General features: G+C 55.2%; 2 protein-coding genes and 1 long non-coding RNA gene across 18 annotated transcripts in view; 1 reads left to right on the forward strand and 2 right to left on the reverse strand.

The window, feature by feature from the left end:
• The window catches only part of MYO15B (myosin XVB), a 33,986-nt gene extending 14,233 nt beyond the window's left edge, over nucleotides 1–19,753 (reverse strand). For 4 of the 11 annotated variants that reach the window (XM_070225977.1, XM_070225974.1, XM_070225976.1 and 1 more), the window contains exons 1-23: nucleotides 17,597–19,753; nucleotides 17,150–17,213; nucleotides 16,841–16,950; nucleotides 16,597–16,671; nucleotides 16,163–16,259; nucleotides 15,806–15,909; nucleotides 15,575–15,692; nucleotides 15,299–15,412; nucleotides 14,997–15,158; nucleotides 14,296–14,409; nucleotides 14,130–14,188; nucleotides 13,922–14,054; nucleotides 12,181–12,276; nucleotides 11,798–11,929; nucleotides 9,655–9,780; nucleotides 7,087–7,164; nucleotides 6,773–6,888; nucleotides 6,641–6,686; nucleotides 6,366–6,490; nucleotides 5,396–5,559; nucleotides 1,286–1,521; nucleotides 561–617; nucleotides 188–245 (exon numbers count right to left, since the gene is read on the reverse strand). In XM_070225977.1, coding sequence (XP_070082078.1) covers nucleotides 188–245; nucleotides 561–617; nucleotides 1,286–1,521; nucleotides 5,396–5,559; nucleotides 6,366–6,490; nucleotides 6,641–6,686; nucleotides 6,773–6,888; nucleotides 7,087–7,164; nucleotides 9,655–9,780; nucleotides 11,798–11,929; nucleotides 12,181–12,276; nucleotides 13,922–14,054; nucleotides 14,130–14,188; nucleotides 14,296–14,409; nucleotides 14,997–15,158; nucleotides 15,299–15,412; nucleotides 15,575–15,692; nucleotides 15,806–15,909; nucleotides 16,163–16,259; nucleotides 16,597–16,671; nucleotides 16,841–16,950; nucleotides 17,150–17,213; nucleotides 17,597–19,695 — 4,483 coding nt within the window. In that variant the 5' untranslated portion in view covers nucleotides 19,696–19,753. Of the gene's footprint in view, nucleotides 1–187; nucleotides 246–560; nucleotides 618–1,285; nucleotides 1,522–5,395; nucleotides 5,579–5,825; nucleotides 5,944–6,365; nucleotides 6,491–6,640; nucleotides 6,687–6,772; nucleotides 6,889–7,086; nucleotides 7,165–9,654; nucleotides 9,781–11,797; nucleotides 11,930–12,180; nucleotides 12,277–13,921; nucleotides 14,055–14,129; nucleotides 14,189–14,295; nucleotides 14,410–14,996; nucleotides 15,159–15,298; nucleotides 15,413–15,574; nucleotides 15,693–15,805; nucleotides 15,939–16,162; nucleotides 16,260–16,596; nucleotides 16,672–16,840; nucleotides 16,951–17,149; nucleotides 17,214–17,596 lie in introns of all 11 variants that reach the window. The other 7 variants (XM_023652006.2, XM_023652005.2, XM_023652011.2 and 4 more) reach the window with 6 other exon arrangements.
• LOC111775588 (uncharacterized) lies at nucleotides 18,378–20,372 on the forward strand. Its single transcript, XR_002811338.2, has 2 exons — nucleotides 18,378–18,477; nucleotides 19,749–20,372. It is a non-coding gene; the product is annotated as an uncharacterized lncRNA (long non-coding RNA).
• A 5,642-nt stretch (nucleotides 20,373–26,014) lies between these two features.
• Nucleotides 26,015–27,485, reverse strand: part of LLGL2 (LLGL scribble cell polarity complex component 2) — a 36,611-nt gene continuing 35,140 nt past the window's right edge. For all 6 annotated transcript variants that reach the window (XR_011422819.1, XR_011422820.1, XM_070225990.1 and 3 more), the window contains 4 exons: nucleotides 27,269–27,316; nucleotides 27,024–27,066; nucleotides 26,837–26,898; nucleotides 26,015–26,592 (listed from right to left, as the gene is read on the reverse strand). Coding sequence is in view for 4 of the 6 variants with exons in the window: in XM_070225990.1 (XP_070082091.1) it covers nucleotides 26,585–26,592; nucleotides 26,837–26,898; nucleotides 27,024–27,066; nucleotides 27,269–27,316 (161 nt within the window). In the remaining 2 variants the exon portion in view is untranslated. The remainder of the gene's footprint in view (nucleotides 26,593–26,836; nucleotides 26,899–27,023; nucleotides 27,067–27,268; nucleotides 27,317–27,485) is intronic.

A 27,485-nucleotide genomic window follows, 5' to 3' on the forward strand; every position in this document is an offset into this window, starting at 1 on the left:
GTGTGGTACCTGGCTCTGGCACCGCCTCCACCCCTCACCATCAGCCCCCAGCCCAACGCACAGGAAGCTGGGCAGGGAGCTCGGGGGAGCCCAGAGCATCAGAAGAGGGGACCACAGGGACAGACCCACTGCAATTAGAGGGACTGGAGGAGGGGTGGTGACAAGAGGGACACCAATCAAGACTCACCTTCCGCTGTCTTCAGCATGACAGCCAGCTCGGCCGGGATCTCCAGGCGCCCCAGCTCCTGGTAGAGAGGAGCAATTGATCAGTTACTAAGGGAGGGGGCTCAGGGACCCAGTGTCCCTCCACAGCCCCGGGACTATAAACTTCCCCTCCAAAGACCAAGGATTCTCATCCTGGACACTCAAACACACCAGGTCCCAGGAGCCCTCAGAGGGAAATTAAGGGCACCCCAGGCCTTCTCTTAGGGGTCACACCGGATGCCCCTGAGAGACAGGACCCCTGGCGGCACCAGAGGACCCCACGCTCGCCCTCAAGCCACGCTAAGTTCAGCAAGTTCATACCCCAGCAGACACCCTCCAGCTTTCAAGCCACCTACCATGCTTGGCACTTTCTCGGAGGCCCTGCCGCCGTGCCAGCCACACCAATGCCCAAGCTGTTGGGGAGATGCAGACAGAGCTGATGTCCCTGTGAGGGGTCACCACGAGCCTCCTAGTGGCTCCTCCTCAGCTTGGCAGTTCAGCTGCCCCATCCTCTCCCCGGGAGGCCCTGCCACCACCAGAGGAACAGATGCAGACCCAGAGGGGCCAGCAGCCTGCCCCAGCCCTCCAGAGCCCTCACCAGCCTTAGCGATGTGGATGTCACTGCTCGTCTGTCAGGGTACCGGGAAGAGGGCAGGAGGAAAAGAAGGACAAGGTCCCAGGGGACAAAGTCCAGCCAGGGAGGGGCCAGAGACAGGAGCAGTACGTGAGCAATACATGGGCACAGACCTTTGAGCTGCTTTATGGCCCTCAAATTGAAGTCATCAGGGAGAGGGGAGCAGCCGGGCCCCAAGGAAGGGCTGGAAGGGATGGGAAGACACCTCAGATGGGGAGGGTGGAGTCAGGCCATGGGGTGTGGGCAGGATGAACGACAGCAAAGCCTACCCTGGCCAGGCAGAGAGAAATGGGAGGAGCTTGACCCGCAATGGTCTCTGAGGGCTCAGTCCTTGTGCGGTTAGGCTAGCAGGGTGGACACTGTCGGGATTCGGCCAACTTGGACAGCAAGGCTGCCTGGCTTCTACCCTGAGCTGTCCCGTGCAGCCCCCCTCCCTCAATGCTTCACCTGCAGTCTCCGCCGTCTCCAGAGCAGGGGCCGGGCCACCAGCAGGATGGTGTGCAGCTGTCCCAGAGCTGCCCGCCGCAGGAGGTACCGCTTCCTGGAGGCCGGGGAGGGGGTGGCGAGGAGTCCAAACTTACACCCGGTACCCGAATCCTCCAAGCCAAGACATGAATGTAAAGGCTGACCGGGGCCAGTGAAGCCCCGAGCGCTTAACAGAAGCAACAGGAGAGGCCAGGCCACTTTGAAAGAAGAGCAAGTTAACTGAGGAGCTGTTTGGCAGAGGGGATCAAGATCGTAGACTCGGGAGCCGACCGCCTGGGTTCACTCCCCTGCTATCTAGTCACTGTGCTCTGCATAAGTTACTTTACCTCTCTGTGTTTTACTTTCATCTTCTGTAAAATGAGGATTTTCGTAATACTTGCCCCATGAGAAGATTAAATGAATCAACAGATATGTTTAGAATTGAGTCTGGCATATTTATTATTTAAGAGGTAGAACTTCTGAAAATGAAAAAAATGACATCACTTGAAATCTAATAGGAGATCCTGGAAGAGATAATGTCTTTGAGGATTTTTCAGACATAGGAAAGACCAGACTCCTCAATGAAGGAGCCCTGAGCAGGATAAACACTTAAAAATAAATCTACAGCTCTTGTGCATCAAAGAACACTATCAAGAGAGTGAAAAGACAACTCATAGAATGGGAGACCATTTGCAAATCACATATTTGACAAATAATATCCAGAACAGGGGCCAGCCCAGTGGCGCAGAGGTTAAGTTTGAATGTTCTGCTTTGGCGGCCCAGGGTTTGCCAGTTCAGATCCTGGGTGCGGACATGGCACCACTTGGCAAGCCATGCTGTGGTAGCGTATATGTGGCCCACATATAAAGTAGAGGAAGATGGGCACGGATGTTAGCTCAGGGCCAGTCTTCCTCAGCAAAAAAAAAAAAGAGAGAGAGAGAGAGGAGGATTGGCAGCAGATGTTAGCTCAGGCTAATCTCCCTCAAAAAAAAAAAAATCCAGAACATATAAAGAACTCCTACAGCTCAACAACAAGACAAACAACCCAATTAAGAAGCAGGAAGAGGGGGCTGGCCCCGTGGCTGAGTGGTTAAGTTAGCGCGCTCCACTTTGGCAGCCCCAGGTTTTGCTGGTTCGAATCCTGGACGCAGATATGGTGCTGCTTGTCAGGCCATGCTGAGGTGGTGTCCCACATGCCACAGCTAGAAGGACCCACAGCTAAAAGTACACAACTATGTACCGGGGGGCTTTGGGGAGAAAAAGGAAAAATAAAATCTTTTTAAAAAAATTAACTCAAAATGGATTAAAGACTCGAATGTAAGACCTGAAACCATAATACTCCTAGAAGAAAATATAGGCAGTAGACTCTTTCACATCAGTCTTAGCGGTACCTTTTTGAATATCATGTCTACTCAGGAAAGGGAAACAAAAGAAAACATAAACAAATGGGACTACATCAGACTAAAAAGCTTCTGCAAGGCAAAGGAAACCATGAACAAAATGAAAAGGCAACTCAACAACTGGGAGAAAATATTTGTAAATCATATATCCAACATAGGGTTAATTTCTAAAATATATAAAGAACTCACACAACTCAACAACAAAAAGACAAACAACTCGATGAAGAAATGGGCAGAGGACATGAACAGACATTTTTCCAAAGAAGATATACAGATGGCCAACAGACACACAAAAAGATGTTCAACGTCACTAATTATTAGGGAAATGCAAACCAAAACTACAATGAGATATTGCCTCACACCCATCAGAATGGCCATAATTGCCAAGACAAAAAGTAATAAGTGCTGGAGAGGATGTGGAGAAAAGGGAACCCTCATACACTGCTTGTGGGAATGAAAACTGGTGCAGCTACTATGGAAAACAGTATGGAGATTTCTCAAAAACTTAAAAATAGAAATACCATATGATCCAGCTATCCCACTACTGGGTATTTACCCAAAGAACATGAAATCAACAATTCAAAGAGATTTATGCACCCCTATGTTCATTGCAGCATTATTCACAAAAGCCAAGACATGGAGCCAACCCAAGTGCCCATCAACAGATGAATGGATAAAGATGTGATCTATATACTTATACACAATGGAATACTACTCAGCCATAAAAAAGCCAGAATCACGTCATTTTCAATGACATGGATGGACCTTGAGGGTATTATGTTAAGTGAAATAAGCCAGACAGAGGAAGACAAATGCTGTATGTTTTCACTCATATGTGGAAGATAAACACATGGATAAGGAGAACAGATTCGTGGTTACCAGAGGGGAAGGGGGTGGGAGATGGGTGAAAGGGGTAAAGGGGCACATATATATGGTGACATATAAAAACTAGACTATTGGTGGTGAGCACGATGCAGTCTATACACAAACTGATACATAATAATGTACACCTGAAATTATACAATGCTATAAGCCAATATGACCTCAGTAAAATAATTTTTTAAAAATGGACAAATATTAGGAGCAAATAGTTCACTGGAAAGGAAACAGAAGTTTTCAACCATAAGAAAGGCAATTGCAATGAGACCACTTCACACCCGCTGGGATGGCTAGAATTTTTTAAAATGGGAAATAAGTATCAGCAAGGATGTAGAGAAATTGGAACCCTTGTACATTGCTGGTGGGAATGTAAAATGGTACAGCCACTGAGAAAAACAGTTCAGTGGCTCCTCAAAAACCTAAACATAGAATTACCATATGGCCCAGCAATTCCACTCCCAGCTACAGACCCAAAAGAACTGGAAGCAGGGACCTGAACAGACGTTTGTACACCCATGTTCACAGCAGCGTTATTCACAGGACCCAAAAAGTGGAAACAACCCAGATGTACATTGATGGACGAATGGATGAACAAAATGTGGTCTATCTATACAATGGAACATTATTCAGCCTTAAAAAAGAAATGAAGTTCTAATACGTGCTATGACAAGGATGAACCTTGAAAACATTATGCTTGGAGCCAGCCCGGTGGCACAATGGTTAAGTTCGCACATTCTGCTTTGGCGGCTGGGGTTTGTTGGTGCAGATCCTGGGTGTGGACCTATGCACCACTTATCAAGCCATGCTGTGGTAGGCGTCCCACATATAAAGTAGAGGAAGATGGGCACGGGTGTTAGCTCAGGGCCAATCTTCCTCAGCAAAAAAGAGGAGGATTGGCAGCAGATGTTAGCTCAGAGCTAATCTTCCACAAAAAAGAAAGAAAGAAAGAAAGAAAACATTATGCTTAGTGCAATAAGCCAGACGTAAAAAAATACTATATGAGTCCACTTACGTGAAGTATCTAGAACAGGCAACTTCGCAGACACAGAAAGTAGACTGGAGGTTACCAGGGGCTGGGGGGAGGGAGGCTGGGGATTATTGCTTAATGGGGACAGAGTTTCCGTTGGTGACGGAAATGTTTTAGAAATAGATAGTGGTGGCGGGTGCCCCCTCTCCAGAAGCTTCCCTGGTGTCCAGGGCACTCCCTCACTCTGTTCTCAGCGCTTCAGCAATCACCTTTGGGGTGACTGGCAGCTGGTCTACTGTCTGCACGTGACTCCCCAGCTAGTCCGGGAGGCACCGTCTCGGCCTTCATCCCGTGTCACAGCGTCTGGCCCAGGGCAGACGGAGAAGAAGGTCGACAAACAGCTGTCGGGTGAGTGAGTGAAGACAGACTGTGAGCGTGACCGGGAGGGAGGGAGCTAAGTGAGAAGGGGGAGGGAAGCCTTATAGGAGCGAGTCCAAAGAGCCGGGAGTGTCAAAGTCTGGCCTAAACTGAGGCTGGACAGGCAGGCAGGGCCTCACTCAACCTGATTCATGCTTTTACAAGATCCTTCTTGCTGCAGAGTGAAGAACAGACTAGAAAAGAGAACTCTCAAGGAGTCAAGACTACAGGTGTGGGCGGTCGCAACAGGTAATGAGCTTCTTATGACTGGGGGTATTCGAACAGAGACTGCATGGGCACGGGCGGGGATGCCATCAAGGAGAGTCCAGTGCTGATGGGGTGGCACTGGTGCAGGCAGACTTGCTTTGAGACCCTACATCTCCCCGACCACCTTGAGGAGGCCCACGGCCTCACCCTACCCCTGCAGACCTGGCCTGGAGCCCATGCACACGAGCCTGCATCCGTGGCAGGAGGCGGAGGCGCTGGTGGGAGATGCAGGTGAGGAGGCCTCGGTGCAGGGTGAGCAGCATCTGCGAGCGCCGCTGGGCCCAGTGCTGCTGCAGCTGCTGCCAGCCCGGCTCCTGCAGCAGGACCTGGGGGCAGAGGGGAGGGCTGCAGGAAGGCCAGGCGTGAGTGCCAGGGGGCCAGGGCCCACCCTGCTCTTCTCCTGAGCCCTCAGCCTCCTCCCTTCTAGCCAGACAGTCTATTCTCCCAGGATGCCCGGGACACATGCTGCCCTGCCCCTCTCTATCTCCCCATCACCCAGAAGAACCACCAAATCCTGAGTTGGTCCCTGTTTGTCCCAGAATGCTCCTCTCCCTTTCCAGCCCTGCCTGTCCCCCTGCACACACACACCCACCTGGGTGGCTCCAAGGTGACAGAGGGGTGACTTAGCCCCTAGCACCTGGCTCAGGATGGCACCACACCTCTCCCGGTCAGAGGGTTCTCCCTGCCCCTCTGTCCCCAGGGCCCGGAACCTGCCCCAAGGACAGAGCCGAGGTTGGAACAAGCACAGCGAGGACCTCCCTGCATGCTTGTTTAACATCCTGAGCCCCATGGTGTCTACTCAGTCTCTAAGTTCAACCATGAGTTGGAAAGCACCTACTGTGTGCCAGGCACCCAGGAGAGTTTTGCTGCATGGCGGAGGGGCAGACGAACAGTGGCATGGAGGGGTAGAGGGATAATGAATAGTCAAAGGAGAGAGGGATGCGGGGAGAGAAGGAGAGACAGAGAGAATGAAGGGAAGGAGGGCTGGATGCCGGGCCCAGGGTCCCTGGGAAAGTGGGTCCGCCTCCACCCTGAAGGAACCCCAGGTCTGTCGGTCACTGCAGGGGGCCTTCCTTGTGAGTCCTGTCCCCGAGGTGCCTGGGCCCTTGGCTGCCCCATCCTGAGGTCCTACCTGGCCAGGAAGGCCTGGAAGGGCACGCGCACAGGGAAGTTGGCACTGCGGGCACACACAGCCTCCAGGATGCCTGCCTGGCGCAGCTGCTCTGCCACATGTCCCACATCAAAGAGGCCTGGATGCTGCGGCCATGGGACAGAGCCCGTGAGAGCTGGAGTCAGGGGCTTAAAGCTGTGGGGAATTCCGCGCAGGGCACAAGGAGCTGGGGACTGAGAAGGGCAGGGCAGGGCAGGGGTGGGAGGGCTCTGGGGCCAGGTGCTGGGTGAGCTCACCTTTCCGGGGTTGGGGTTGAGGCATTGGATGAGATAGATATGGCTCCTGATGGGTGGAAGGGGGGTCACTTGGGCACAGACTGGCCGCCCATTCAACTCCCTGTGGTCAGGTTTGGGGGACACTGTTCTCACCTGCCTAGCTGGGCCATGAGGTCCCCCAGGGAATGCTGAAAGCGAGAGGCCAGCGTGGGTTTGCCTCGACCTCCCCCAGATGGGGGCTCTGCTTCCTGGAACAGGCTGCCCACCAGCTGTGGGGCGAGAGCGGGCTGAGCTGGCCGGGGAGCCAGGTGGGCCTGCTCACAGCGTCCAGACCCTGGCAAGCTCAGCCCACGGCCCAAGGTGCCAGGAGCTTGCGGGCGAGACCCTTGGGCAGAAGTGCCCAGGCAAGGGCAGAATGGGGGAACGGAGTGTAGAGGGGCGGGGCCTGAGAGGGCTAGCAGGAGCACCTGGAGGCTGCTCTGGGCAAGCATTTCCACCACGGCAGGGTCAAGATGATCCCGGTTCCTGTTTAAAAACTTGTGAACCTGCAAGAGACAATGTGGGGAGGGGAGGGGAAGCCAAGGAGAGACGGCTGCGTGTGGACGCTGGTGCCTTTGTCCAATAAGCCAGCCTCTCCCCTCTGAGTTAAAAGTCCACCTGTGTCTCTTCGACTAATTATTCCGGGAAAACTAGAAATCCACATGCAAAAGAATGAAGTTGGACTCTAGTCTCACACCCTATATAAAAATGAACTCAAAATGAATGAATCAAAGACCGAAATGTAAGACCTGAAACTGTAAAACTCAGAAGAAAATATAGGGAGAAAGCTTCATGACGTTGGACTTGGAAGTGATTTCCTAAATGTGATCCCAAAAGCACAGGCAACAAAAGGAAAAATAGGCAAATTGGATTTCATCAAAATTAAAAGCTTTTGTGCGTCAAAAGACACTATTAGGAGAGTGGAAAGACAACCCACAGAATGGGAGAAAATATCACATATCAGATAAGGGATTAATATCCAGATTGTTCCAAGAATTCCTACAACTCAACAAAAACAAACCAAACAGCTCAATTCAAAAATGGTCAAAGGACTTGAATAGACATTTTTCCAGTGAAGATACACAAATGACCAAGAATCATATGAAAAGATTCTCAGCATTATTAGTCATTAGGGAATGCAAATCAAAACCACAATGAGATAGTTCACACTCACTAGGCTGGCTAGAATTTAAAAAGACGGAAAATAGCCAGTATCGGCAAGGATGCAGAGAAACTGGAACCCTCGTACATTGCTGGTGGGAATATAAAATGGTGCAGCCGCTGAGAAAAACCGTGTGGTGGCTCCTCAAAAAGTTAAACATAGAATTACCACGTGGCCCAGCAATTCCACTCCCAGCTACAGACCCAAAAGAACTGGAGGCAGAGCTTGAACAGACACTCATACACCCACGTTCACAGCAGTGTTATTCACAGGACCCCAAAAGGGAGAAAAACCCAAGGGTCTATCAACTGATAAATGGATAACCAACGTGGCCTATTTTGCTATGTGCTACATGGACGAACCTTGGGAACATTATGCTCAGTGCAACAAGTCAGACAAAAAGATTGTGTGTGTGTGTGTGTGTTATGATTCCACTTCTATGAGACACCTAGAATAAGCAAATTAACAGAGACAGAAAGCGGATCAGATATTCCCGGGGGCTGGGGGAGGGGCATGGGGAGTGAGTGTTCAACGGGAACAGAGTTTCTCTTGGGGATGATGACAAAGTTCTGGAAACGGATAGTGATGATGGTTACAGAACATTGTAAACGGACTTAAAGCCCCTGAATTGTACACTAAAAAACGGTCAAAGTGGTAAATTTTACATGGTGTGTATTTTACCACATTTTTTCCAAAGGCCACCTTGGTCGTGTGTCCAGTTCCTTTATACATCCTGGGCCTGTTATTACTATTCAGTTCTGTTCCGCTGATGGATCCGTTCCTTATCAATACACTTTTTTAATTACTAGGGCTTTAAAATGTTTTAACACCTTGTAGAACAAATTCCTCCAGCATCTTTTGCTTTTCAATATTTTGTTGGCTATTCTCATGCATTTATTTTCCAGATAGGACTTCAGAATAATTTTATCAAAACTCATTCCTCCTCCTCCTCGCATAAAAACGCCATTGGGGTGTCGTCTGGAATTGTATTACTTTTCCAGATTAACTAGGAAAGCATGAACAGTATTAGGGTTCCCAGCAGGAACTTGGTTTGTCCCGCCATTTTTAAGCTGTCCTTTGTGACCTTTGATACAGTCTCATAGTTTTCTTTATTCAATCTCCTTGTGTTTCTTTTCTTTAGATGTGATTTTTTGTTTTTGTTTTTCTTGAGGTATAGTTGACATATACTCCTTGTGTTTCTTGTTTGGGTAACTCACGGGTAGTTGGTATTTTTTCTTCTACAACCAGAGCACATCACCTCCTCCAGGAAGCCTGACCTGACTTGCCCCACCTCAAACCAGTCGCATGGTCCTACTCTTTATACCAGGCCCCCTCCCCTCAGGAGCTCTCCTCCTGGGTACGTGTGCAGTTGCTGTGAAACTCAGAAGGGGGAAAGGAAAGTCCCTTCAGTGCGCACCTAGCACGTGCCATGCATCTGTGCAGCCACCTCCGTGTGACTGTGTTGATCCTCACGACAACGCCATAGGACAGATTTCCATCCCCACTTTACAGATGAGGAAATGGAAGCTAGAAGCAGCAGACTGCCTGCGGTTATCAGAGCCGGATCCCAGGCGTATGCTCTGCCCGTCTTGGTCTAGAGGGTCCCAAGGCCTCGACTCCTCCCACCCCATAATTCTCACCCAGAACTTGATAAATGATGCTCAGAACTAGGTGGTGCCGAGGGCCCAGGTAGGGACAGATGGCCAAGCCTTGGAAGGTACCCACCTCACTTACTCCTCTCACCTATCAGGTGACTCAGCTCTGGGAGGGGACACCAGCGTCACAATGCCCTCACTGCTTCACCCTTGAGTTCAACCCTGATTCACCCTGATACCTGGTAGGTGACGGTCCCTGCGTAATGCCGCACAGTGAAGATAGGAAGGGGCAGCTGGGGCTTGGCGTAGCACGGGTGACCACCATGGTGGTAGTGGCACTTCTGGAGGAAGGTGTGATCCGTGGCCTGGTGAGAAGGACCGGCTTCCGTGAGGCCTTGGCACGTGCTGTTCCCCCCTTGGACTGTGCTTCCACCCCCTGGCCCGGGTCCCGCAGCCTCTGAACACAAGGTGAGCGCCGGTTTCGCTCCTCGGCCAGGAAGAGGCGCGCCAGCTCTGAGTCCTCATGGAGGGCGCGCTCTCCCAGGACTCTTATCAGCGACCAAATGCCACCTCTCAGGGCTTCCTCAGAGACACAGGAGCCTCTCACACAGAAACCGCCTCAGGCGACACGAGACTCGGCGGCTTATGGAGGACACTCGATACAATTATTTAAAAGAAATGGGGCCGGGGGACTTTAAGACAGGGAGTATGGCCTCACCATTGCAGTGGTTTTAAACAAGTCTTTCAAAGTTACTTTGAAAAAGCCGCCCGCTAAGAGGTTATTTTATGGAGCTAAGGAACATATAACAACAAATGCATGGGGAAACACCTGCCTTAATGTCCTATAAATGGGAACTTGTGGCTTGGGGTCACACTTCCAGGGTCAACACCCAACACAGACTCAAAAAGTGCTGTTTCAAATAATGGAGACCTAATGATACCCGTGAGTCCTGGAAAATCAGGCTGCATGATTCCAAAAGTGGCCCTGAGATGTCAAAGATGACTGTGACAAGCTTTAATAAACCTTTATGAAGTGTGAACTGGGAAAAGAGATCATTTAAGAATTAACATGCTATCATCTAATAAGAGATTTCAAATATGTATGATTATTAATAAACAAATGTTATATATTAATATAACATAATGTGTTGTTATATTAATATCTAATCTATATTGATACTTCTTACATTAATATTATATTGATTTTTTTTTTTTGGTGAGGAAGATTGGCTCTGAGCTAACATCTGTTGCCAATCTTACTCTTTTTGCTTGAGGAAGATTGTCGCTGAGCCAACATCTGTGCCAGTCTTCCTCTATTTTATGTGAGATGCCACCACAGCATGGCTTGATGAGCGGTGTGTAGGCGTGTAGGTCCATGCCTGGGATCCGGGCCCATGAACCACAGGCTTCCAAAGCAGAGCACGCAAACTTAACCACTGTGCCACCGGGCCAGCCTTCAGTGAACTATTATAATCACATCTGACTACTTTACCATTACTTTTGTCTTTCATTTTCAACATCTAAATGGGAAAACGGGGGTCATCTTGTATCTGGGGTGACGGTGTATTTAGTTTACACGACCTCAGATCCCAGAAACGGCCCAAGCCCCACATGCTCTCGTGGCCCTGTACACACTCACCAAGCCGTACAGGTGTGATTTTGTGTTTGGTTCTGTGTCTGTGTTATTAACAGCTCTCTCCCACTACACTGCAGGCTCTGACAGGGGAGGGACTGGGTCTATGTTTGCTCATCTTTTTATCCCTAGCACAGCTCCTGTACACATACACATTCACTCACTCACTCACTCATTCATTCATTCAATATTTAATGAACCCTTAACATGTGCCAGGCGCTGTGGATAAGGCGTGCACCATTCCAACCAGGCCCAGCGCTAATGGAGCTCGGTCTAGCTCAGGGAAAAGAGTCGATGAATAAATATACACTGTCATTGCACAAGGACATGAGTGTCATAAAATGTAAAGTAGGGGAGAGTCCGGACAGTATCAGGGGGTATTTAGGTAGGGGCGGGTGGAAGGCAGTCATCAAGGATTTACACCACGGCTTGAGGTCTACTGGTCAGAGGCTTGAGGGACCCTCGCAAGCCCCAAATGAGCCCTGCACAGTCCCCACCACCCTGTCCCTCAGGCACTATTGTCCCCTTCTGCAGTGAGGACTTGAGGAAACTCAGAGGTCAGGCATCATGCTCAAGATCACCCAGAGACGGATTTGAACCCAGTGTGTCCACTGCCTTCCCAAGCTGTGCTGAGAGGCCGTGGGCAGGGTCTCCGGACTCCATCACCTTGTCGCTCCCCTGAGAGGCCCTGCTGGCTCCGGCCTGGGCATCAGGGCCCCCACTCCTTGTCCCCGCCACTGGGGGCTCACCTGGGACAGCCATGTCTGGGCATCCAGGATACTCAGGAGGCTGTGGGGCTGGTCTGCTAGGAGGTCCAGGCAGGACTCCCACGGAGGCTGGGGGATGGGCACCCAGGGCAGCAACTCTCGCCGACACTCCTCCTGGGAACAGCCAGCATTTGGCCGTTTACAGAGCCCACCCACGTTCAGGGGGGACTTCATCTGAGCCAGAGCAGGGATGCCCCTCCCTTTTATAGATGAGTAAACTGAGGCTCAGAAGGACTGAGATGGCCCATCGCAAGGGGCACTGGGGCAGAGCTCTCAGGGCAGTGCCCTTTCCTTCCCAGGGATGGCCTCTGTTCTGGGAAATAACTGGGTGTCCCCCTGCCGCCTCCACACCCAGCTCCTCATACCTCCTCCTGGGCCAGCAGCATCTGGCTGGAGAAGAGCTGTAGGCGCTCGCTGGCGAGATTGTTGCACAGTTGCTCTAGGCCGTTCACCCGCAGCGCCTGGGGGCACGCAGGCAGTGAGGTGGGCATCCACACGAGGCGGGGGCACAGGGCAGGTGTGGGGGGCCGGCACACAGGCCTGGTTCCCTTCGTGCCCCTCTGCAGGCCTGCCCACATTCTCCCCAGCACTCAGGGAGAACTGGTGCCCCAAGGCTGATGCTGCAGCCCACAGGGTCAAGTCCACAGGTCCTGGCCCAGCATGCGGACGGCCTCAGCCCTGCCCCGGCCACAGTCAGGCCTCCCTCTGGCACCCCACACCCCTGCCGTCTGCCTCACATGACTGTGAGCCTCCAGGCCTCTGGTCACAGTCACCCTGTGCTCTAGAAGGTCACTTTTCCTAAGACCTAGCTTGCTGGCTATCAGAATCCCACATCCTCATAAGCAGGGCTCCAGGCTGCCGCCTCTAAGAAGCCTTCAGTATTCCTCCTATAGGAATTACAGGCTCCTTCCTCTGTGCGCCCCCCGTCCCGTACTTTACCAGCAATTCCAGCAGAGTCCCCATTTCATGTAGTTTTGTACAGAGAGTTTTGGCATGCTCTAAAACACACACACAAGAGCACACGTGCATGCGTGTGCATGCGCACACACACACACTTGCCGTGGTCGCCTCCTCAGAGAAGGGACGGTCACTAAGGACACACTGGAGACCAAGAGAAAGCAGGGGACAGTGAACAGTCCCCATCCAGGGATTGAGGGTGGGGGCCACCTCCTCTTGCTCTAGGCCCCTCCACCCTGCCCTGAGGTAGTGGGATCTTCTGGAAAGGGGTGGAGAACTTATGAAAACTCAGGCCCATCTGGGGGAGTCCCCCCTGCCCCCTCCTCTTGGTGCCCAGGAGGCAAGGCTGTGGCTGCCCCCACCCAGGGCTTCTGGCTCCCACTGCCTTGGAGGCTCCTGAGCTTCTCTGGAAGGCCAGGCAGGACAGAACTCTCCAGAGGTGATGTCAGGACTGGACAGAGAGCAGAATGGCTGCACCTACAGAACGCCTGGCTCTCTCAAGGACCATCTCTTTTAAGCTTCACTGCCCATGAAGTAGGTCCTGTTATGACCCCTGGTTTATAGTTGGGAACTGGGCCTCAGAGAGGTGAATTAACTTGCTCTAGGTCACACAGCTAGTGAGTGACAGGACTCACACCCCAGAGCTTGAGAGCATCCAGAGCCCTTGCTCTCATCTGTAGTGTTAAGCAACGCCTCTCTGCAGGAGGAAAGCACCAGCTGGTGCCAGGCTCCGGCGAGCTCCAGCCCTTCTCAAAGAGAAGCCAGGAAGGCGCATGGCCTCAGGCTGTCCAGCCGGGTACCAGAGAAGGAAGTAGAGGCGCTGCTTGGAAACAAACATGGCCTGTGGTGGACACACCCCCTCTCAATTCCCCGCAGCTGGAGGTGAATGGGAGGGAGAGCGCCGAGGTTTTCGGCCAGCCTGACTCCTCCGCCAGACTCCAAAGTCCCCAAAGACAGGGGCTGCTCCCTTTCCTCTCGACCTCTGCAGCCCAGCCCCCCGGAGCCAGCTCAGCCCCGCACACAGAGCATGGCCAGGGGGGCACACAGCTCACGAGCGCCCCCTACAGGAGATCTTGAGCTGTGGGGCTCCCCAGAAATAATCAGGATGAGGTGAGCACCCCGTCCTGGGCCCCCCAGCCAAGGGGTGACCTCAAAGCCATAGACGTCCACGACAGTGACGGTGTCCGTGCTGCCTCCCTTCCCGGGCGGTGCCAGTCTTGCATTGGTCCTCCTCAGAAGCCAGGTGAAGAGCCGCGAATACAGTGCCTTGGCCAGGGCGTCCCTGCGGGCATGGTGAGTGAGCCACACGCAGCAGAGTGCCAGGCCCAGCTAAGCTCTCTCCTGTCCCCAGGGCCACCTGGCATCAATGGCACTTTCCACTGGCAGGGATCTCCAGACCTGGCCATAGGCCGTCTCCTGGAGGGCGGAGGAGATGCATGTGGTAAGTCAGGTGGGTGCTCACCAAGGCTGCAGGTAGTCAGGGTCGGGGTTGGGCCCCGCCTCCCCAGGGCCCTCAGGCTCACCATGACCCTCCTGGTGACAGCCCCCTCCAGGCGCTCGGGTGGCACCCGGAGCAGCCGGGCAGCTGTGTGGATCTCGGCCCAGCTGGACACAGCAGCCACCTCCTGGGACTCTCGCTGGACAGAGAAGGGAAGGAGCAGGGAGAGCTCTGCCTGTGGAACGGCTACAGCCCCCAGGCCAGGGGCAGGGCCGCGCTTTGCCTGGCAAGCTGCCCTGTTACCCAAAGGAAGATAGATCTGAGCAGGGAAGAGTGGGCTCTGGAGTCTGAGGGCCTGGAGTGTGAGTCCCGACTTGCCCGCGTCACTCGTGGGCAGGCCCTGACAAGTTTCTTCCCCGCTCTGAGCCTCCACTGTCTTATTGTTAAAGGAAAAATAACACCCCTTGTATTACAGTGTTGTGAGAACTGAATCAGAAAACAGATATGAAGTAATTTACACAGAGCCAGGTGCATAACAGCTGCTCAGTTAGCGCCAGGTGTGCCAGGTGTGGCAGCTTAGTGCACCGGCATTGGCACAGACACGGAAGATCCGGGTCTCAGCCCTCACCTACACGATGGGGGTCTGCCTGCTCTCCAGGGCGGCTGGGAGGCCCTGAGGGAAGCCCAGGGCTTGGCAGCCTCCCACATACAAGTGTTTGGCATCACTATCGCTGCCCTGATTATGCAAACAAGCCACCACGGATCCAGTGTGCACGGGGAGCCCACCTCTGAAGAGGAGAAGCAGATGTTGCCTAGCTGCAGGATGGAGGCCAGCACGGCCCAGACTGTGGTCAACTCCTCAGGGCGCAAGCCTAGCACCTGCAGGGCCTTCACCAGTCCTGTGAAGTCCTGGGCATCTTCCTTGCCCTGGAGCCTGCAGGCCTGGCCCTGCAGAGCCCAGCAGGGGTGAGAGGCAGGGCTTGGCCACCCACAGCCCCCCTCTACTCTGGCTCTTTGTCAGACCCCGGCGCCGAGACCCTTCCCTGGGCAGGCCCTGTTGCCCAGCACCAAGTGGGCCGTGCCCTCACCTGGTTGATGTAGTAGTAGGTCTCTGGTCCCTGTAGGGAGAGCTGCTCCCGTTCCATGGGGTCCAGCCCTGCCAGCAGCTCGTAAAAAACATGGAAGCTCCGCTCAGCCTGGGCCTTGGGGGAGAAGGGCTGGCTCAGGGGGAGCAGTGCCTGGTCCTGTGCCCCAGGGGAGCAGGGCAGACCTGCGAGCTTAAGGGCCACAGCCCCCTACAGGGGCCCCTCCCTCTTTCCTACTCTGGGAGCTGGAAGAGGGGTGGGCAGGAGGGTGGGTCTTACCTGAAACACCACCCTTGAGGTCTCAAGCAGATAATGTGACACAGAAGCTCCCACGACGACCCCTCTGTGGGCACAGGAGTCTGGGTGGGGGTGCCCAGGGTGCATGCAACCCAGGGGCCTGCTCAGAATGGGACCCACCATGAGCTAGGCCCAAGGGCAGCAGCCTCGGGTTCTCAGTAAGGGGAACTGATCATGAGTGCCCCCTATGCCCACCCGGACCCCATCACTCACTGCTGCAGGCAGAGGCATAAGACCTGGCCGAAGCGGCTGGCGTTGGCATTGAGGACTGTCTTGGCATGGCCAAAGCTGCTGAGCAGGGGCAGCACGCCATCCAGCTGTATGGGAGACGGGCATTCAAGTAGCCCTGGGAGCAGGAGTGGTACCCACTGATCAGACGTCCCAGCTGAGGACACTGTGCCTGGGGACTATGCTGGTCCACGGAAGAGTCAGCCCCACCCCACCTGCCTCCGCAGTAGTCAATGCCTGGGGCTGCCCCCAAGGAGAAGCCAGAGGCCTGAAGACCACCCTCCTGGCCCAGAGAAGGATGGTCCCTCTTGGATCCTTGAGAAATGGCCAGCTGCCCCTCACCTGACATCCCCTGTCTCTCATCTGCTCCTGCTCCAGGCTGCTTAGGAACTGCACAATCTTTTTGGAAGCCTCTGTCTTCCCTGAGCCGCTTTGCCCACTGAAGAAGGGAGGTGCTGGCAGGGTCACCAGGAAGGGGCACATAGGATGACCCCATTGAGCCCGGGAAGTGGGAATGTGCCCGCCTGGAAGTCATACCAACCCTAAAGGAGACGCCTAAAAATGCAGAAAGATAGATCCAGGGCGTGGAGACCAAACAGAAAAAAGTCCCTGAGATGCCACGTCAAGGAGTACACACGGTGACTTCAGCCAGGAACACAGCCCTTACAAAGTCCAGAGCTGCCACCCAGCAATGTACCAGACGGGCAATTTCAAATGCAGACCTCAGGTCCTCCCACTCCCTGCCCTCAGTGAGGCGTGTGGGATCAGCCACTCACCTGAGAAGAATGCACGTGCCCTGGCCAGTGCTCTGAGACAGGCCATAGGCTGACGCCACGATGGCAAAGATGTGTCTGGAGAAGGAGGAGGGGGCAGATGAGAAGGTTGCCAGAGATGGGCATCTGGGGCCCTCCTAGATGTAGGCAGGATACGCCCGCAGTCCCCAGGACCTCAATCAATGGGACACGCTGGGCTTAGCCGCCCAGGGAGGTAAGCAGAGGGTTGGTGGGGCAAGGCACGTACGGGGTGGTGTTGGGGGCCTTCCTGGGGCGGTAGCTGGCCAGGACCTCAGGAGAGAAGAGAGGCAGGGGCCTGTGGGGGTTCAGAGCAAGGAGGAGGGGTCCCCCAAAGGTCTGAGGAAGAAAGCACAAACTCTCATCAGAACATGGAGGGAGCAGGCCCTGCCCCTGGCCCCACTGCAGCTCCCCAGAGAGGGCGCAGCACCCAGCCCAGGGAGGAGACGCAAGAGAAGCTCCAGGGGTGCCAGAGGGCCCTCTGTCCCCAGGGGAAAGGGCATCCCAGCCCGCTATCCCCTCCCTGGCGCCCCCGTACATAGATTCGGCCCAGGTGAAACCTCTTCTTGAGGCACAGCAGCACGGAGCTGTCACACATCGGTCTGTGGGGACAGCAGGGGGGAGGAGCAGGGAGTTGGGGCAGAAGGAGATCCTGGGTTAGCGATTCCACTGGCTGCAGAGACACTTTGGGCAAGTCGTGCACCCTCTCTGAGCTGCTGCTCACGGCGGCCCAGCTGCTACATAACTTATCCCCTCCATGGGGGCCACAAGCAGGACCGGGCCGCTGACCCTGAGGGAAGCTTTGTGCCAGTTAGGGAAGGAAGTCCCAGGCGGGCGCACTGACTTTCACCCCTCAGCTGTCCCTCCCAGCCAGACGACGTTTTGTGAGGCAAAATCCCTTCTAAGGACACAATTAATAAAAACGGGGGTCAAGTGGGCTATGAGGAACTGTGTGCCCAGGCACGGCGGATTTGGGACTGCTCACCGCAGTCGGGCCAGGTCCTCGGTGTCTTCCAGGCCGGCCCCGAGGCTCCTGCCCTCGGCACCCGGGGAGGGCGGCGCCTCCAGGCCCGGCCCGAGGCTCAGCTCCAGGTCCCTCTCCAGCGCCTCCTCGGCCTCATCCTCGGGCTCCCACCGCTCCCTCGGGGACCCGCCGGCGTCCGGGCCCCTCTCCCGCCGCAGGCGGGTCTCCAAGGCGAGTCGGGGCAGCAGTGCGGCGGTGCCAGGACCAGGGTCCTCGCGGGGTTCGGAGCCCTGCGCCCAGTGCACCGGAGCCTCGGCTTCCAAGGTCTCGGGCTCCGCTTCGCTGCTGGAGCCGCTGTCGTCGAGTGGGGACTCAGCGGGGGGAGTCACGCCGAGAAGAGAGCCGCGGCGGAGTCCGTCCGCCTCTTCTCCACTGGCCCTGCGTCCCTCACTGTCCCATGAAGCCTCTGCACAGGCCCAAACGCGCCCCTCCCCGGAGGGGGCGTCCGCGGACGCTTCCTCCGAAATCTGGCTGCTCGATGCCCTCCCCGCCCTGTGAATTCTGGGGAACACAACCGCGAACTTGGGATCGGGAGTCGGGTCCTGGTCCTCAGAAGGCTCGTCGGGGCCTGGGGTCTCCGCAACCTGAGGGGAGCTCGGGCCGTCGCCAGGGGGAGCCCTCGGCGGTCGCCCTAGCCCAGCTACGCCCGCCAGGCGCAGCGCTAGACGGCGCCGCAGCCCCGGCCCGCGGCCCCGCCCCTCGCCCTCCGCCGGCCCCGCCCCCCGCCCCTCGCCCGCCCCCTGCCCGGCTCCCCGCCCCTCGCCTGCCACCCGCCGGAGCCTCCGCTGCAGCCACCGCAGGAGGCCCAGGGCCCGGGCCACGCGCAGGAACCGCCACTTGAGGTCGGCGCGACGGGGACCTGCGGCCTGGGGAGCGGGGCCTGGCGGGGACCTCGCGCGGAGGCTGCGGAGCGCCACGAGGGCCACCAGCGGCGCTGAGTCCCCCGGCCGGTCTCTCCCTGAAGCCCCCGCTTCGCTCTCCCCCGCCGCCACTTGCACCTTCCCCACCACCTTTCCGACCTGGCGGCACCGAGCCCGGGCAGTCGAGACCTCGGTTCTCCCGGGCCCGGCGCCCCGCGGCTCAGTCTCCGCCTGCGTCCTGTTGTCTCTCGCGTCCCGGGCCGACCTGGAGTCCCGAGAAGCCCGCCAGCTCCAGGGGGCGCGCGCGCGGCTGCCCTCGCGGGGGCTGGAGGCCGCGGCTTTTCGGTCCGGCTCAGCCTCCGTGGCCCGGCTCGCCGTTCCTGGGGCTGCCCGTGGCTCCCGTCCAGGGCCGGCCCCCTCCAGAGTCGAGTCCGTGTCTGTCCCGGAATCCTCGGTTGCTCCCTGGGGCCCCGGCCCCGACGACCCTTCCTGGCTCCGGGGCTCGGCGGGGGGCTCGTCGCTACCCCTGCCGTTGCCTCTCGGGCCGTCGCTGCTCAGGCGCTCGCCCAGCTCCAGCGCTGACTCCGGCCCGGTTTGGGTGCCTCCGGAGCCCGTGTCCGTTTGCTCCGACTTGGGCCGCAGCTCCCGGGCCCCGCCGCTCTGACTGCCGCTTTCCCGGGCCTCGGGGGCTTCGCTGTCCGGGCAGGAGCTGCCCCCGTCTCCGCCCGACGTGTCCCCACCGAGGCTTCGGGTCTCTCCGCCGCCCCGGCGAGCCGAGGGTCCCCGCGCTTTTCCTCTCCTCCTGCAGCGGCCGCGCTCGCCCGTCTGCTCTCCTCGGGGAAGACTCCCCTCCGCCCCCCGCCCCGCACGGCTGTCCCCGGGCTCGCGGCTGTCCTTAGGCCCGCGTCCCCGACGCCGCGCGCTGCCTCCTCTCTCCTGACCCTCCATGGGCGGCCCAGTCCCTGGCCGTGTGCAGCCGCCGTTCCCCTCTGCGGTGGGCTTCCTGCGATCGGGGGTCCCCTGGCCTCCCGCGGTGGCGGGCTCCAGGACCCGTCTCGCGCCGCGGGCCTTGCCGCGGCCCTGTCGGCGCTCCTGGCTGGGCGCGCAGTCCGCGCTGGCCGACCCGGACTCCTGCTCCCCCGAGGCCGGCCTCCCGGGTGCCTCCGGGCGCTGGGGGGCCTTGCCCTTGCTCCTGCCCATAGCGGGCCCACTGAAGAGGGGCTTCCCGACCCCTCCGTTCTTTCCTCCCCCAGGATCTGGCTGCCCGCGGGCGCCCACAGCCCTGGGCTGCGCACCTCACTGCTTCTGCCCTGGCGGGGGCTTCGGGCTCAATCTACCACCAGCGTCTCCCGCCTTCTGCGCGGGCATCAATAATGCAGGCGGCCCCGGTTCCTGATCCCCTCGGCCAACAATGGAGCGGAGGCCGCCCAGGAAAGAGGAGACGCTGCAGCTGCGGACAAAGGCCGTGGACAGGGCAACCGTGCCGCTCGGGAGTCGCTGCCAGCCGGGCCGCCCTGGCACCGCGCCAAACGGGGCCACGCTCTGCTCCCGCCGCACTGCTTGCCCAGCAGTGGGTGAGGGGGCGCTGAGAGAACCTGTCTGGGCTGTTCTCCTCCTGGGGGCTCTAGGGGGCACCCTCCCTCCTCACTTAGCCCCTGGATTGCCCCAGGAGGCTGGCACCCGGCTGACCCGGGTCCACAGCAAGCTCTCCGTGAGCTTTGTTAGTCCTTGTTGTTGATCTTTTAGGTTGTGAAATATAATTTAAAGAAAACTGCATAAAACCTACGTGTTCACCTTGAACTGATGTGAGACAAATGCCCTGGACCCTCTTTGAGTCGTGGAAAATAACCAGACCCCATAAATCCCTGATTGCTCCATGTGTGTGTTGTTTAAATATTTGATTTTTGAGCAGATAATACATTCACAGAGTTCAAAATCCACAAGATAAAAGTCTCCCATTCCTGTTCTTCAGCCACTCAGTTTTCCCTGAGCTTACCCATTTCTTGTATTTCCTTCCAGAACAATCCATGCAGAGAAAAGCAGCAAATATTTGATTTTCCCCTTTGAGCCCAGATGGAAGCTTATCTGGTTCATGGTTTTTCACTTTGTGTTTTGAACTTAACAGATTCACTTGGAGATTTCATCCTAGAACATAAAGATCTTAATTTTCTTTCTTTTTTTCACAACTGCATAGTATTCCAGCAAATGAATGTGCCATTGTTTAACCAATTCTTTATTGACACATTTTTTATATCTGAAGCAGATGCTGCCTTCACTCCATCTTTTGTTCCAGTCACAAACAACACTGGACTGTCATTTCACCCGTGTCCAAGTAGAATCATTTCCTAGAAGTAGAATTGCTGGACCATAGGGTATGTACATTTGTAATCCGAAGATTTCCAAATTTTCCTCCATGAAGGTTGTACCAATTTACACTCCCACCACCCATTTCCACGTAGCACTAAAGGATGGTGTTACTGAATATTTTTGCCGCTCTGACACATGACAAATAAAATCTCCATGCTGTTTAAGTTCATTTCTCTGTAAAAATAAGCAACTCCCCCCCCCCCCCCATAGCCATTTGTTTTCTGAGATCTCTATTTTCTCATTCTTTTCCCCCCTTTCTGTTGGGTGTGGATCTGTTTCTTGATGGTTATACTATAGTGAAATGCAGGCAGGATTCATGAGCCCATTTGAAGGGTCCCAGGGAAAGGCAGCTGCTGCAGGCAGGCTCTGCGGCACCCAAGATGGAGCCAAATGATATCCAGCCAGGGCCTGTGTCCTGTCCCACCAGCACTCCTGTGCCCCTGCTGACCCCATCAGTCTGGCCTCTCCTCAGCAGCCCCACCCAGAACCAGAACGGCGGGGGGTAACATTCCAGATTGTGGCATTTTCCTTGGAACGCTTTCCAGTTGGCCCACACCTGCCTTACACCCACCTCTCTGCACATCTTCTGGAGCCAGCCTCACACCTGGGTGGAGCTGCCGCATGCACTCAGGTGACCCAGGAGGGCACTCGCAGCCCAGAGGCCTGGTTTGAGTGATGAGTTGAAAGTGACTTACCTTTGCGGTCTGCATTCTCAAGGAGGCAGCCTTCTAGAGAAGGAAGCAGCTGTCCCAAAAGGACGCAGGCTCCCAGGTAACATCAGTTACCATGTAACTCACGAAACGGATAACTTTTACTGTGAAAGTCTGTCTTCTGTGCTTCCCCAGCACCAATACTTAGGGAGGCAAAGGGTGATGAGGGCTCATTTCCCCTGCATAAGTCAGAACGTGGAGCAACGTTTTCATACAGTGGGTTATTACACAACATTGAGAACCATCTACAACTGCCAGCAACGTACAGGGGTCATCTCACAAACAGTGGTGAGTGAAAGAAGCCAGGCATGGAAGAGTTATAGGATCACTGTACAATTCTATTTATATAAAGTACAAAAAGAAGTAAACTGACCTGGAGAGTGGTGCCTGGGGTGGGGGTGGGGGTGATTGGAGGGTCACAAGTGAGGCTCCAGGGTGTGGGTGATGCTGTTTGTTCGGTGTGTGGAGATTTGTGGGGTTGTACTCCTGTGACTTGTGCTATCCTGTATGCATTTTATATTTAAAAAGGTAACACAGAGGGGCCGGCCTGGTGGCGCAGTGGTTAAGTTCACAAGTTCCGCTTCTCGGCGGCCTGGGGTTTGCCAGTTTGCATCCCGGGTGAGGACATGGCACCTCTTGGCAAAAGCCATGCTGTGGTAGGCATCCCACGTATAACGTAGAGGAAGATGGGCATGGATGTTAGCTCAGGGCCAATCTTCCTCAGCAAAAAGAGGAGGATTGGCAGTAGCTAGCTCAGGGCTAATCTTTCTCAAAAAAAAAAAAAAAAAGAGAGAGAAAGAACTCACTCTTTTGCCCTGGACTAATAATAACTAATAACAATAAATAGCAAACCTTTCAGGGCTTATTATATGCCAGGCATTGTTCTAAACACTTTACTATGAATTCATTTAATCCTTGAAAGCACTCTAGGAGGTTGGTGCTGAGGCCAGCCTGATGGCATAGTGGTTAAGTTCGCGTGTTCTGCTTCGGCGGCCTGGGGTTCACTGGTTTGGATCCCGGGTGCATACCTAGCACTGCTTGTCGAGCCATGCTGTGGCAGGCAGCCCACATATAAAGTAGAGGAAGATGGGCATGGATGTTAGCTCAGGGCCAATCTTCCTTAACAAAACAGAGGAGGATAGGAGGTGGGTGCTATTAGGATTCTCATTTTATGGATGATACAACTGAGGCACATAGCTGAGCGTAGCAGAGAGTGTCAGGGCCGGGAGGCCAACCAGGCAATCTGGTTCCCAAGGCCTGCTGGAGAACCCATGTGAGGAGCTGCCATCAGCTACAAACAGAACTTGGGTTTCTCTGACCCATCACGACGTGTCCTGTGAGCTCTGTGACCCTCGCCAGTCTTCTGCCTTCTCTGGTGCTCTCTTCTCCTTTCTGTTGATTCAGGCCCGCTCTTGTATCTCCCTCAGCTGGGTGGGTATGGCAAGCTTCTGACCCCTGAGCCTCAGTTCCCTTCCCAAGTGTCATTTCGTTATACCCCCCCCAAACCCTAGGAAGGGGATATGATCCCATTTCATAGATGGGGAAGTGGCTCAGAGAGGGTAAGTGGCTTAAGGACACACTTCCAGTAAGTGAGGAACTGGGGACCAAACCCAGGTCCCATGACCCTTAGTACCAGCTATTCTGCTGCATGGTGCTTCTCCTGGGAACTGGCTTTGGAACTGGCTTTGGTTCCCCCTCCCACCTCCTGGCTGTGTGACCTCCAACAAGCTCTTGGGAACTCCTGGGACAAACCTGACACTAGGAGAGAGGGCCCCCCATCCAACCCTGGTTCTCCCCTCTGCCTCCTCTTTTTCCCTCATCCCTTCACCTGCTTTGCTCACAAATACTGTGAACTTCTCCTAGGGTCCGTGGTGAGCCCTCTTCTGACTCCACTCCACACTCCCCCTTCCCGAGCCATCTCCTCCTCCTGGCCTCACTCACCATCCACAGTAACTTTCGCCTCCTTCGCTTGGTTGCCAGGAGCCAGGTGCTGTGTGACTTTACACTCTCAATAAATCCTTACAACCCTCTGAGGCAGGCCCTATTATTATGCGACATTTTACAGACAAGTAAACCAAGGCACAGGGGTGAGGTCATCTACCCAAGGTCACACAGGCAGTCACAGGCAAAGCTGGTGTTGGCGAGCTGGATCTGCCAGACTTCCAAGTCTAAGTGAACACCAATCTCCCGCCTCTGGATGTCGTAGACCCTCAGATCTAAGTCTCCAGACCACGTGTCCAGCTGCCTGTAGCACCTCTCCGAGGCCCTTGGAATCAGCAGTGACCTCCCTGACTCGCTCCCTTTCTCCGCCTGGCAGCCATCTTTGTCAGCTCCACCTCTCAGTACCTCCATTTCCCCACCACCGTCACCTCTTCTGGGCTGCTGCTGCAAGGACCCCACCTCCTCTCTCCGTGCCAGCCCAGCTTCCGGAAAGTTAAGCCACTTTCTAGAGAGTGCCACGCCCTTCCATCTGTGCACTCCTATTAGTAAAAACTGTTGATCTCACACTCCCAATATGAGAATGTTTTCTTAGAACTGAACTATTCGAACCATCAACATTAGCTAACGCTTTGAAGCGCAGTGCACTCAAGGCAAAGCCCATCCTTAACGAGCGCAGATGTCAGTCCATTTCCCAAGAGTCTTTTTGATGCTTTTAGGTATGTGCGCGCGCGTCTGTGTGTGTGTGGTTGTTGACTTTTTGTTCAATCTGATTAGCCAGATCACTGCTGCAGCCACAGAGCTCCTCTGAGCCATGGAAGTGCCGGCTCTGCCATTTTCTTCTGATTTTCTTGTGTTTGCATTATTGCCATTACCTTCAATTCTTGGTTTCTTGGCAGCAAACTTCATGTCACTTGTCCATTTGTATGGCTTAATTTAGCTAACTGGATAAAACAAGCTGTAGGTCCTCCTAAACTGGCCGTCAAAAAACCATACGCGTTTCCATAGGCTGGGGTTGGGGGGCTGTCCAGCTCTCCCAGGTGTGAGGGTCCCACTCCCTCCTTGTCAGTTTTGGTGCATGATCCTCTGACCCAGAGTCTGAGGACTCCAGTGCCAGCTCAAGGTATAAATAGTAAAGCTTAATTTCTTTTACGACAAAAAATAAAAGACATCCTGTGCATGGGACTCTAACATGTTCTCCCTGACCTTGACAGAGAGTCACCCCCATCATTAACCCCTTAACCTTGTGGACTCCTATGAACCTCACAACAGATCACGAGGGAATACGGTTAGTGCCTCATTTCCCAGAAGGAACAGATGCAGAGCCTGAGGTCACATGAGCGGAGCTTGCTGGGATTAAAGTACAGTGGTCCTTAGAGGAATGAATCTCATCATGGAACGTCCTGCTCAAAGCCCTTCAGATGCTTCCACTGCCTCGGGACGAAGTCCAGATGGTAAACTTGCAGGGTGTGCAGCATCCCCATCCCCGCCCCCGCCCCGGGCTTTGTCTTCCAGCACCTCCTCCACTTCTTCCAGGGACGGCATTCCTCTTCCCCTTGCGTAACTGTTCATCCCCATTCCTCGTGGTTCCTGGGGCTCCCGTCTCAGTAAGCACCCCCCTCTAAGGAGAAGCAAGGGATGCTCAAGTGGCCCAACTTCCAAAATCCAGAGACTCTTGAGCTGGCCATGCTCAGTGGAGGGCGAGTGGTCAGATGCTCCCACAGTGCGTCCATCCCGGGACTGGGCCTTGGCTCCTCTTCTGCTCCGTGAGTTAGTTGGTGTCCTTCCAGCAGGCCCTTTCCCTACTAAGGCCAGGGTGGGCTCCTGTGCATATGGCAGTGTCCTTGCCCTCGAGAGGCTCCAGGGGCTCCCAGTCTGGCCCCAGCCACTCGGAGACCTCATTTCCAGCACAGTTCCTGCCAACCACCTTCAGCTCTTCACTCCTTCCCATGGCAAGCAGACCGGTTCCTCAAAAGCTGTTGTCCCCTCTGTCCTCTGTACAGAACAGCCTGCCCTGCCCACCACGCCTCCTGCCCACCCAACTCTTGGTCATCTCTCCTGTCACAGCCTAACGAACATCACCTCCCCAGGCGCATTTCTCACTAGCCCCCGGATTTCTCCATCCTAACACTTCCTGCACTTGGAAGGACTGTGAGCCCAAGGGCAGGGACCACATTGTCTTGGCCTCCTCTGACCCTCAACCACCTGGCATACAGTAGGTGCTCAACAAGGACTGGTGAATAGATTGGGCTGCAGCAGAATCAACCTCTGCCTTATAGAGACCTCAAGAGCTGTCTGATCAGGCCCATTCATCTAGGGGTAAGATCTTTTACCTCCGGGCAGTGCCCCCCACCTCAGCAGTACCCCACAGTCCTTCCTTGAAGTCTGGAAGAAGCCACCAGGTCTGAGATACTGTGGGTGTTTCCCCGCCTGACAGCAGGAAAGGCCAGCCAGGGGCCTCCCTGTCTCGGGCCCAGAGATGCAGTCAGACAGACTCAAAGTGGTTAACTCTTGCCATTTATTCCCAAAGAGAGAAGGCAAAACAGTGTTCAGATACAACCAAGCACAGTCTGCTCTGATTGAAATGGCTTAAAAAACGGATTCTCCTGAGCACCAGCCTGGCCCAGGGGATGGACCCTTTATGATCTATCCCCTGGCAAGCAGAGGAAACCGCCTTATGATCATTTCCACTTACGTGGAAAATTTCTGCACAATTAAAAAATTAAAGTCATTGGATTAGTCCAGTGAAGAGGTAATAAGGTGTTTATTAAAAACTCTTTTTCACCCAGAGGCAGTTAAAATTCATAATTTAAAACCCAGCCCACTACAAAAAGGGGAGAGGGAATAAAAACTGTGCAACATTGACAAAAGGATCAAGACAGACGAGGCCCAGGGAGGGCAGCCCCAGGGCCTGGAGTCGCTCCTCTCCCAAGGCCTGGAGCAGCAGCAGGGTGAACCCGGGGGCGCCCCAGCCCCTGGTACAGCCCAGTGCACGGGTCTCTCCAGGTGGGGCAGTGCCCCGAGGAAGAGCCCTCAGTAGTGTGTTCATCGCGCAGCCTGGATGCGCGTCCCGCTCACTCCGCTGCAGAAAGAGAGAGAGAGACAGCAGATCAGGAGCATGCTGGGCAGGGCAAGGGTCTCAGTCACCCACCCTGAGCCCAGACATGGACGTTTTCAGGACAACCCAGGGCCTGTGTCAGGGCTGGGATGGACCCAAAGGTCAGCAGGGCCCTGAGGGGTGGGGACGGGGCCTTTTCCTCCTATCCCTCCCCAGGAGCACACCCTCCCATCCGCCCCAACCCTGCAGTAGTGCCCAGAGCCCTTACCTCCCCCATTGCTGAGGCTGTACCTCACGGCCACTCGCTGAGAACGCCAATCACCATAGCTCCTACATGGGCAAAGACAGGGCAGTCACCTACCACGGGGACTTGGGGTGACCAGACAATGACCCTCATCCTCAGAGCTTTCCTGGCACCTTGGGGTCCACCCCTGCAAGCTCGAACAGTAACTCACCCTCGGTCTCCCTCCAGCGTGCTCTGGATCTCCTTCAGGACCCCTGCAGGGCAGGGGTGGGGAACAGAGGTCTGGTGAGGCCATCAGGGGCCGGGCCAGACACAAGCCTGTCTCCCCCTTTTATTTATGGGGTGCTGGACAGGTCTGCCTCCCTCAGGGAAATGGCCCTCAGTTTCACCCTGGCCTTGTAAGCCTCCCCCCGGAACATCCCTCGTGCCAGCCCACCAACTCCAACCCAGACTCACTCTCGTCATTGAGCAGAGCGTGCTCCATCACGGGGCTGGGCCTTCTCTCTGGAGGGCAGAGACCAGGTCAGGCGAACCTTGGGCACTCCTTGCCCCAGCTCCCTCCTTCCTGGGGTGGGGGTGCTGGAGCCCAGAGCCAAGGACTGGAAGGGATGCTGTTTCTTTTTTTTCTCTGCTTTTTTCCCCCCAAATCGCCCCAGTACATAGTTATATATTT

Source organism: Equus caballus, chromosome 11 (assembly GCF_041296265.1).
Source record: "Equus caballus isolate H_3958 breed thoroughbred chromosome 11, TB-T2T, whole genome shotgun sequence".
NCBI lineage: Eukaryota > Metazoa > Chordata > Mammalia > Perissodactyla > Equidae > Equus > Equus caballus.